General features: G+C 60.5%; 2 protein-coding genes across 8 annotated transcripts in view; one reads left to right on the forward strand and one right to left on the reverse strand.

The window, feature by feature from the left end:
- Positions 1 to 3,900, forward strand: part of NFIX (nuclear factor I X) — a 96,386-nt gene extending 92,486 nt beyond the window's left edge. For all 7 annotated transcript variants that reach the window (XM_030879900.2, XM_030879901.2, XM_060297020.1 and 4 more), the window contains one exon: positions 1,482 to 3,900. In XM_030879900.2, the coding sequence (XP_030735760.1) occupies positions 1,482 to 1,496 (15 nt within the window). In that variant the 3' untranslated portion in view covers positions 1,497 to 3,900. The remainder of the gene's footprint in view (positions 1 to 1,481) is intronic.
- Positions 3,901 to 5,603: 1,703 nt separating this feature from the next.
- Positions 5,604 to 9,557, reverse strand: LYL1 (LYL1 basic helix-loop-helix family member). Its single transcript, XM_030879907.2, has 4 exons — positions 8,922 to 9,557; positions 7,672 to 8,024; positions 7,497 to 7,588; positions 5,604 to 6,649 (listed from the first exon to the last, which is right to left on the reverse strand). Exons 2-4 carry the CDS (start codon positions 8,001 to 8,003, stop codon positions 6,234 to 6,236), a joined length of 840 nt encoding a protein of 279 aa, XP_030735767.1. The 5' UTR covers positions 8,004 to 8,024; positions 8,922 to 9,557; the 3' UTR covers positions 5,604 to 6,233.
- Between the last annotated feature and the right edge of the window lie 446 nt (positions 9,558 to 10,003).

Consider the following 10,003-nt stretch of genomic DNA (forward strand, 5'->3'; position numbering starts at 1 on the left):
CCAAGACAAGTGTTTCAAATATTGGAAAAATTTCACATGAAATTGTCTGGACTTTCAAGCTTCTTTTTTTTTTTTTTTTTCAAATTAATAAATTAATTTATTTTTGGCCGTACCACATGGCATGTGGGATCTTAGTTCCCCGACCAGGGATCGAACCCGCACCCCCTGCATTGGAAGCTCAGAGTCTTAACCACTGGACGGCCAGGGAAGCCCCTCAAGCTTCTTTTGAAAATTTGGCTGATCTAGCCACCCTAGGCCCTCACCCTGATGTGGCAGCCTTGGCCACAGCCTTGGAAAGGTGCTGGTGTCCTGGTCACCACAGACCCTGCCTCCCTGTGAACACGCCACACATAGCAGTTAGGAGCATTGAGTCTGAGCTGCCCCCTGCATTTGAGTCCCAGCTTGGCCCTGTGGGCTGTGTGGCCTTGGGCAGTTCAGCCACCCTCTCTTCACCTGGCTTCTGTGCAGGGTTGGAGTGAGGATAGAATGAGTCCGCACCAGGTGCATGCTCTGTAGTTAGCTCTGCTTGGCCTCTGCAGATCTGAGTCTGTGACCCTGAGCAGGAGAGAGGCCCCAAGATGCATTTTCAGGGACCACCCACCACCATTTTGCCCCGAGGGTACCACCAGACATACCCAGGCACTGTAGACCATAGAGGAGAACCCCCTGCCCCGCCCCTTGGCCATGAGGTGGGGCCAGAGCCTTTTGTGGAGGGTTCTGCCAGGCAGCCCAGTTCCCAGGGGTCCACCCTAGGTGTGTTTTGTACTGAGTGGCTGCCAGAGCCTGTTTGTGGGAAGGCGGCGCCCCCTGCTGGCACCCTGAGGGAAGCGATGCCCACCCGAGGGAGCCTCAGGTCTTCCACAGGGCGTGGCGCCCAGGAGGGTAGAAGATCAAGCCCACTGGGCTACTGATCCCTTCCCCCAGGCCTGGTACTGCTAGGGACTGAAGCCATGTGGTACCCACCCCTCCCCAGACTTTCAGGCTGTGGGACCTTAGCTGAGCTATGCAGATGGGAATTTCTGCTTTTAATCCAAAGAGACAGAAAGAAAACTCAGCAAGAAGCTGGGCTACCCCCACGCCACTCCCCAAACCCCTCTGGGGACAAAAGCTGTAGCCTGGCATCCTCCCCCACCCTCCAGGACCCCCACAAAAACCTAAACAGTTGGAAACATGGCCAGATCCCAGGTCTGTGCTTGTGCCAGTGCCAGCCACGGGGTTCACCCGCTGGGCACGTTACCCACGAGACGGCCAGCTGGACTCTAGCACCGGAGGCAGGGTCTCCTGGGGGGTCAGGATCCCCATAGGAGGGACCGACAGAGTGGGGATGTACCTCTGCACGAGGTGTTGGTGTCCTTGGCTCTGCTGGAGCTGGACCCTCCATGGGCCTCAGGAACCAGCCTGGAGTCACAGGACCAGGTGGGAGCAAGAAGGGACTTGCCCCTGCTATTCTCAATATCGCCTCTTTTTTCGTCCCATTTCAGTCCTGGTTCCTCTGATAAGATCGACAAAAGAAATGGCAAAATGAAAAGAAGAGGTTCCTCAAAAGGGGGGAGAAGAAATTTTGAGACGTGGAAAAAAATCCCCCAGCCCAGCCCAGCCCCACCGAAAAGCAAAAATTAGACGTCGTCAGCCACTCAGCCCTTCTCTCCTCCAGCCCGGGGACCCCTGCAGGCCCCCAGAAGCAGCTCAGTTCTCGGAGAGCCTCAGAAGAGGTCTCGGTGGAGCTGTGCACCAGCAGCCAAGCAGAAAGAAACATGCAAAACGGACTCTGTCAAGTAGAGGACAGAAAGAAAGGATGCAGAACTGCCTTCCTCCCCCCACATCCCGTCCCGGCCTTCTGGGGAAGGAGCAAAATCCCCAAACAAAGCAACCAGCACAATTCTGAAGGGGCCTGTCCCCCACCCTCACCCTTCCTAGGGGAACCCCACCCTCGACTAGGGCCGGAGCTTCACTAGGGAGCTCAGAGGACCAGCTTGTAAAGATGATGGGGTGCAGATCCAGAGGGCTCTCCCCTCCAGACTCCACCCCCTCCCTCCCTCACTGCCTTTGCCTCTGGCTTCTTCCCCCAGCTGCTCTGGACCGGGTGAGGCAGGGTAGCCTCGCGATGTCCCTCTGCCCCACCCTCGGGCTAGAAGCCCCCCAACCCCGGCTGGGCAGGGGGCATCTCCCGGAGCTAGTTTTGTGCTCCCAGAATGGAGGGTGTTCTACCACCCGACCCTGAGCTGCAGGGGCAGTTCCCCGGGCCCCAAACCCCTCTGTACAGTCCATAGGAAAAGGTCGGAATGCTCTAGACAGCCCATCCCAGCCTGGGACAGGTCCCTCTTCCCTCTCTCCCAAGGCAGGCCAGGAAGGTCACCGTCCTGACATGCTACACGTGAGGGGAGGTGGGCCCCAGGTTGCCCCCACACCCCAGCCCCGCATGCAGGTGCCCTCGCTCCGCCCCATCGGTCCCTGCCCCTGCCCCTACGCAGACAGCCCTGCTGTGGCCGGGCCGGAGAGTGGAGCAGAAAGGGGACCCCGGAGTCGAGCGAGGAGGACGAGGCAGCCGCCGCTGCCGTTGGCTAAACCGCCACCCGCGCTAGGTAGGCGTCCTGCTTGCCGACTTTCAGTTCCTTTGGAGGGTGTTGGGTGTCGTCCTTTTTCAAAAGTGTTTTGGAGCTTTCTCTGCCTCCCCTTTCCCCCACGCCACCCCCATGGCCACTTCTCTCTGGATTTCAGCTGTAATGTCTTTACTCTTTATTTAGGGGTGGGGCATTCATTGTTTCGGTCTTTTGCTGTTGCAATTGGGAACTCCTCCATTTGAGCAACTTGGGAACAATTTGGTAACACACCACAAGAAGTAGCTCTCCCCCACCACCATCACCACAGCCCCCTCCTCCCCCAAGGGATGGTTGGGGGCCTGTCCAGAGGGTCTTCAGAAGCCCCCCTGGGAGGGAGGGGAGCAAGAGCACGCCCAGCCCGCCTCCAGGGTGTGACTTGGCCCCTCTGGCTTGTCTTTCTGTGCCTTACTCCCTCCTCCCTGCATCTTGGCCCCCTTCTGGAGTCCTTGTGCCTCTCTCTCTTTCTCTCTCCTTCTTAACTGTATGAAAACACAAAGCACAGGTCAGGATCCTCTGAAAGTCAATCAACCCAACGTTGCACCACATAGGGGTGGGTTATGGGCTTTATTTATTGTGAATCTAGTTTGTGAGGCTGTGGCCCCAAGCAAAGGGAGGGAAGGAGGGGAGGGAGGTGGCTGGAGAGGAGAGGAGAGCTCTTACCTGGGGCAAAAGGGGCCAGCTTGAGTGGTGCCTCCTCCCCAGCTGGAAGCCACAAGGTGGCTGGCCCCAGGGGTGGCTTTTGTTGGAAGTTGAGCGAAGCCCCTCCCCCATCCGCGTGCAGCCCTCGAGGAGGACCGGGTCTGAGAAGCAGGGGATAGGGGAATCCGCGGGAGCCTGGGGGTCGTGGGGAGTAGGGCGGGGGGTGGGGGGCCGGGTGGGCCGGGCGTGACGCGCGGTCAAAGTGCAATGATTTTTCAGTTTGGTTGGCTAAACAGGGTCAGAGCTGAGAGGGGAGCAGAAGGGACCCCTGCCCCCCTGCCCGGCCGCACACGCCCCTTCCCTCGAAGACAATCGGGGCCGCGGGCGCGGTGGGTCCTCGGGGGCGGGGGTCTGCGGGGCGCCCGCCCAGGCGAGGTCGGAAGCTGCAGGCCAGCTGGGCCGGGGCGGGAGCGCGCCCTGCAGGGCTGCCGGGGTGGGCACGGGGGTTGGGGGCCGCTCCTTTCCTAAGTGTTGTTGTGAGGGGCAGGCGAGGGGCGACGAGGGCGACAGGAGATGTGGGGACGTGTTAGAAGAGAAAAAACCCACAAAAAATATATATGGGGGAAATGAACTTTTTTTTTTTTCATTGAACCAAGTGCAATGCATCAGAGAGTTTTCCTATCTTTGTATGTTAAGAGATTAAGAAAAAAAAATTCTATTTTTGTTGTAATGTCCTCGCGGCTCTGGGGACGCTAAAAGAACCGGGCCTGCCCCGCCTTGTGCGGGGGTAACGAAAGCTGAGTGTTTTTTCCTTTTTTTTTTTTTTTGTTCTTTTTTTTTTTTTTTAAGTCGTTTTCCTGCGTTGACGAGGATGATCTGGGGTTTTTATTTGTTTCGTCGTTCGTTCTCGGTTTCGGTGGGAGGGCTGAAGGAAACGTTCACATTTTAGAATTGAAAAATAAAAAAACAACACCTCGACATTAAAAAACCAACACAAGATCAAAAAGGAAAAGGACGAGAGAAAATTATTTTAAAGATAATTCAACATAAAAACCCTGGTGCTTCTACATTATAAAGTACGTTTTAAAAAACCCACAAACTATTATACATAAGTTTATGAATCAATTAAATATCCTGCACTTGTTAGGAACACGCATATCCCTTCTTTGTTGAGTTTAACGGAACGGGACAGCGGCGTGCGCCCGGCGGCGGGCTGCTCTGGCCGCGGGTCTCCCCGGGCGCCCCCTCCCCGGGGCCCAGCGCCCCCTCCTCGCCCCATCCCCGTCCGGGCCCGGGGGCGCGGCGGGGGGTCCCCAGCCCCTCCCCCGCAGAGGTCAATGCCAACGAACAAACGTCCCCTCCCTCCCTCTCCAACCCGAGCGTCCTTCTTTGAGCCAGACGCCAACTTGACCCTCACCAGCATTATCAGGAGCGCGCTCAGCAAGTTGGTAGTTTCTCCCCTCCCCCGCCCCCCACCGCTTCCCCGGCGCCCGCGACTCAACATCACCCTCCCACCCCCACCCCGGTCACCCTCCGGGGAGTACGGGGAAGGCTCGACGCTCCAGGACAGGACCAGCCAAGCTGACAGGTCGATTCGCCCAGGCCCGCGCACGCACGCACGCACGCACACGGCCCCGCACACAGCCCCATCCTTACCCTGCAACCAACCCCGTCGACTGCCTTACACACCCGCCCCCGCGCTGGCCGGCCGACCTAGTGCCTTGTTCTCACCCCCGTGCTGGCGGAGCGGACGCCGCGCTCTGGGTCCCAGAGGGGCCGGGTGGCTCAGACGACCCACCACTTCCCCACCCCGACCGTGCTGAACGGACACTCCCCCCCGACACACACACACACACGAGAGAAAATAAAGGAGCAATAAAGTCACGAGAACTTTCGTCCCCCAATCGAGAGCCCGAGGGGCACCCCAGCCCCGCCTCTGCTCCCCCCACCCACCCTTGGGGCGCCCCCCTCCCCCCGCAAGCCAGCCTGGGCCAGCCCCGCTTCGGCCCCGGGAGATCCGTGCGCCCGACCAGCACCAGCATCGCGGACCGCAAAGGCCGCCCGTCCCGTCAAACAAGTTTCTTCTTAGGCTAAGAAACGCAGTATATACGAGTATCTCTATATATAGTACTAATGGATTTGGTGTGCTTCCCCCTTAGCGTCCCCGTCCCTCCGCTCCTCTTCCTTCAGCCTGGTCTCCCCCTCTCTGCCCTCCACCCCCGTCTCTGCACTGAGATACATAAGAAACAAGGGTAGTTTACTGTCTGTTTTGTTTTCTGGGTTTTCAGTGTCCTAGCGGAATGCAAGTAGGCAGCCAGCCCGTACGTTCCCTCTCCGCCCCGCCCCACCCCAACCCGCCCCCGTCACTGCGCTTCTGTTATACCATCTTTGCCTGACTCTCTCCGGCTTCTCCATTGAATGGCTAATGTGTATGTGAAATAAAGAAATAAAGAAAAACAAAAGCAAGAGCGCCTGAGCCTTCGCTAACGCGATCGTGCGGGACAGTTTCGGGATCGGTGGGGGGGGGGGGGCCGCCGCATGGATTCTGCGCCTCTCTCCTCCCGCCAGGCCGGCGGCCGCTACCGTCGAGGAGCGCGTATCTCTTGGTCTCCGGGAGGGGGCGCCGGTGAGAAAGGAGTAGGCTCTCCGGTCCCTCCCCACCTCCCTCGGTGACCCCAGCACGTAAAAATGCGGCACCACTTGGGTCCGATGACCGCTCCGATGACGTGTTGGTTCCCGGGCCTCTCCCCCGGGAGGGGTACGCGGACAAGGCCACTTCCAGCGGGCGGTGGGCGATAAAAGGGTCTGCAGGGCCCCTGGGGGCGACGGTCGCCCTTCCAGACCCCCGGGCCCTTTCCCCTGTAGGGGACTCTTCACTGGTCCTTCTTCGGGGGAGTTATCTCCAGAGCAGGCGCTGAGCGTCGTCCGCCCCTTCCTGGACGGCCCTGGGCTGAGTTCCCAGTGCCCTTCGGCTCAGAGGCGACACCGTGGAGGTCATCGCACCTCCGGACTCACAGCCGCTTTTTCTGTCTTGATGGGTCGGCCCGCCCCACCGGGGCTGCCATCGGGGCCGCCTGGGGGCGCGGGCTGCGGGCGCGCCACCACCTCGGCCTTGCGACAAGGCCCGCGGCGGGCGCCGTCGTCCAGGGCTCGGTGCGCCGGCCGTTTGCGGGGCCCTGGAGGGGCGGAGCCTGCGGCCAGAGCCGCTGCCTGGTCGCGCAGCAGCCGCACCAGGAAGCCAATGTATTTCATGGCCAGGCGGAGCACCTCGTTCTTGCTCAGCTTCCGGTCGGGCGGGTGCGTTGGCAGCAGTTTCCTGAGCTCGGCGAAGGCGCCGTTCACGTTCTGCTGCCGCCAGCGCTCCCGACTGTTGGTGAACACGCGCCGGGCCACCTTCTGGGGCTGGTGCCCTGAGGACAGGAGTGGCAGGGTTGGCGCCATGGCCCGGGGGAGGCAGGCACCCCTACCTGCCCTTACTCCAGACTCCCAGCACCCTCATGGGACTTCATCCCCGGCGGGGAGCTGGGCCTTTCTCCACCCAAGGGATACACACGTAGGATCCACGTGTAGCCCTCCTGCCAGTTAGCAGCCCCCGCAGCCCCACCTCTAAGCTGCCTAGACAAGGACTGTCACAGGCCCAAGCTGCAGACAACTGAAGCCTTCTGTACCTCTGTCTACACCTTGATGTTAAGGGCTGAAAGTCTCTAGGGAGTGTGGCTGCCGGTCCGGGGAGCTGTCCCTATGGTCCTCATTCTCATTCTGAGAGTTTCTCTCCCAGTGATTGTGGTGCCGTTCATGTCTCAGGTGGCCTTGTGAACTCCTGGTATATCTAAATGGCTGTGGTGTGTGATCATTGCCGTGTGGTTGTGTGGCTAATTCCTGTGTGGCCATGGACCTCAGTGGCTGTGGTTGCGGTCCTGTGACTCTCTCTCTTGTGTGGCTGTCTCTTGGATGGTTGCTGTCCCGTGGCTGTTTCCTGTGTGCCTGCGCATGTGCGTGGCTGTCATTTTGAAGCCCCCATGCCATGCTGTGTCTTGCCGCGACCCTTTGTGGCTCGTTGGGTGGCTGTGCTTGTGTGGAACTGGCCATTTTTCTGGGGTTTTGCACGTGGGCGTAACCTGCCTGAGTACTGAGCCCCTGTGTGGGCTGTCCTGTGTATGTCTGTGTGCGATGTCACATAACCTTTCCCTGCGGAAGGCTATGTGACAGACGTGGGCCCCAGCAGAGGTGGCTGGGCGAACACAAACCCATACTCACCCTCAGCCAGCTCCAGCTCACAATGGCTTGGTCTCCGCTTCAGCCGGCTGCTAGGGAAGATGCTGAAAGGTCCTGCTGGCCCAATGTAGAGGCTGTAAGGGGTCGTGGGTCACTAATGCCTTGTGGGTAAGGACCCTGACCCCGGATTCCCCCCAGGCCCCAGTCCCCCACTGACCTGTTGAGGAAGGGGTGAGGGTGGTAATGCAGGGCCAGGGGCGCTGGGGCGGTTCCCAGGGTGGAGAGTTGCAGCAGCGGGGGACGGAGGGTGCTTAGTTCCGTGGTGGCCATGGCTGCCCCTGGGGGCCTGGTGTGGCCCAGGCTGATCACTGGCACGCCAGGGGGCAGCCTGGGTGGCGAGGAGCCTCTGTGGCCCACCTCCTCCGCCTTTGGGGGCCCAGGGGAGGCAGGCTTTGGGGGCGGGGCAGGCACTGGGCTGGGGGCACACACCATCTTGGCCTTCTCGGTCATGGTGGGGCCCACCTCTGCCTGGGCCTCGGGCGGGCACATGGACCCCGAGGGGGTGCTCACCTGTGGGAGGAAGGAAGCCAGCGGGGAGGGGGGAATCAGAAGCCACCCCCCACCCTTAGCCCAACAGAGCCCTCAAATGGGAGGAAGACTGGAGGGGGTGGCAGTTCAGTGGGCAAAGGCAGATGCAGGGTGGGCCCAGAAACTACCAGGACATGGGAGGGGGTCCAACACAAGGACAGGAGGTGCCCACTGAGGTGCTGGGCAGCACTGAGCTCAGCAATGCTGCTTCTGAGCTGTCTGTGACCCATGAGGCCTTAGTTGTAGAGCCCCTGAGCAAATTTCCCTTCTTCCAGAATCCCCTCTCGCCTGGAGCCTGGAGGGAAGGGCAAGGCAGGGAGCCCATGATGGACCCTTTGACCACAGGGTGCCCCTTAAACCCTCAGATCTGATCCCAAGACCCTTCATGGACACCATGGACCTTGGAATCCCTCCACGATTGACTGACCCTTCACTGATCACTGCTCCCTGGCTGACCATGTGGCCCTCAGCTATAACCCTGAGGCTCTTCCCATTGTCTCCATGTCAGACTCTGAAAGTCCTCCATAATCACTCCAGTGACCACGCCCCCACCCGCTGAAAATGTCCCCTGTGACCCCACTGCTGACATTGACTCCAGATGCTAACCCTACTGCCCAGCACAGTCATGCCCCAATCCTCCCTCTGGCTCTTGTGTCCTCCCCACCCCTTTGCACCCTGCTTCCATATCCCTGTTCACTCTTGGCCTCATGGCCTGGCGTGTCCCAGCAATGTCTGGGATTCCTGGCCCCTCTGCCCTGTCTTCCCTAGCTAGGCCTAGTCTCTCACTTAGTGGGCCCCCTAGATGAATGAAGGAAGGAACGAATGAATGAATGTAGGCGGGTCCGGGATCCCCCAATTTCAGGCCCACGCCACTCTTACCCCAGCACTGCTCCGGATGCCTGCTGATGGCCGTGACTCTGTCCTTCAGGTCCAGGATGTGGTTCCGACTTCAGGCAAGGCACCGCCGCGCGCTCGGGCCTCTGCGCTGCGTGCTGCTGGCGGCCGGAGGCCCTGTTTGGGCCGCAGCATCAGGCCGCCCCGCTTCCTTGGCTCCCAAGGGCCACCGCGGCGGCGGTGGCAACAGGGTAGGTCCCTCCAGGGAAAGTGAGCAGCTCCGGGCCGCCTGCCCTCTCCCCGCCCCTGGCGGCCGGGTTTCCTCCCTCTCACCCCTGGCGCAGCGGCCAGAGGATGCTGGGCCAGTGCAGATAAGGGCCTGGCTGCCTGGCCGTGCCTGATAAGGAGCCGGGCTGACCCCGGAGGAAACCAGCGGGCGGGGATCTCCTAGCGCGGGCCTCAAGTCCCCGCCCCCAGCCGGCACATGCAGGACTGACTGTCACCCCTCAAGGCCTCACCTTCCATCCCCCCAGGCACTGAAGGATCCCAGCCAGGGTGCACACCCCTAGGAGTGAGGTGCCCAGTTGCATGCAGAAGGGACACTGAGGCAGGGATGGATGCAGTGGTCCCTATGTCACTTGGGTCTGTCCTCCAGCTTTGAATACCCCTTGCTGTGTCCGTGCTGATGGGGGTGGAGGAGAGCTCTTTCCGGCCCTGCTGGGGCCTCGTGACCCAGGGGCCCCCTTCTCTCCTCACCCTGCCTGGTTCCTCTTTCTACAGAGTGCTTCCCCGCCTTTCTGCCAACCCCACCCTGGAGTGGGGCACTGACTGGAGGGCAGTTCTGACAGTTTGGCCTTGGGTGTCCAGCCTAGGCAGGTGTCTTGGGCGCCCCCCCCTCCCCGTGCACTATCCACACCACCTTTCCAGGCCCAGGAGGGTGAGGGGAAGTGCCGCAGCTGGGGGAGATTTCCTCCCATGCCAGAGCTGGCAGAACCTTCTAATAGGTGCCTCCCCAGCAGGTCCCCACAATCCTGGGCCTCCACGTCACAGGATCACATAGCCCCAACTCAGAGGTCCTTGGCCCTCATCCCACAGTGGGGTCCACTTCAGGGTGGACAGTGATAAAG

This window comes from Globicephala melas, chromosome 3 (genome assembly GCF_963455315.2).
Source record: "Globicephala melas chromosome 3, mGloMel1.2, whole genome shotgun sequence".
NCBI classification, from domain to species: domain Eukaryota; kingdom Metazoa; phylum Chordata; class Mammalia; order Artiodactyla; family Delphinidae; genus Globicephala; species Globicephala melas.

Bases quoted from the DNA above. Each gene is read 5' to 3' on its own strand.
- LYL1 (XM_030879907.2), bottom strand. From the start codon at position 8,003: ATGTGCCCGCCCGAGGCCCAGGCAGAGGTGGGCCCCACCATGACCGAG. The intron at 7,589-7,671 runs GTCAGTGGGGGA...GACCCCTTACAG, and splicing joins CCTCACCCCTTCCTCAACAG to CCTCTACATTGGGCCAGCAG. The intron at 6,650-7,496 runs GTGAGTATGGGT...TCCTGTCCTCAG, and splicing joins TGAGCTGGAGCTGGCTGAGG to GGCACCAGCCCCAGAAGGTG.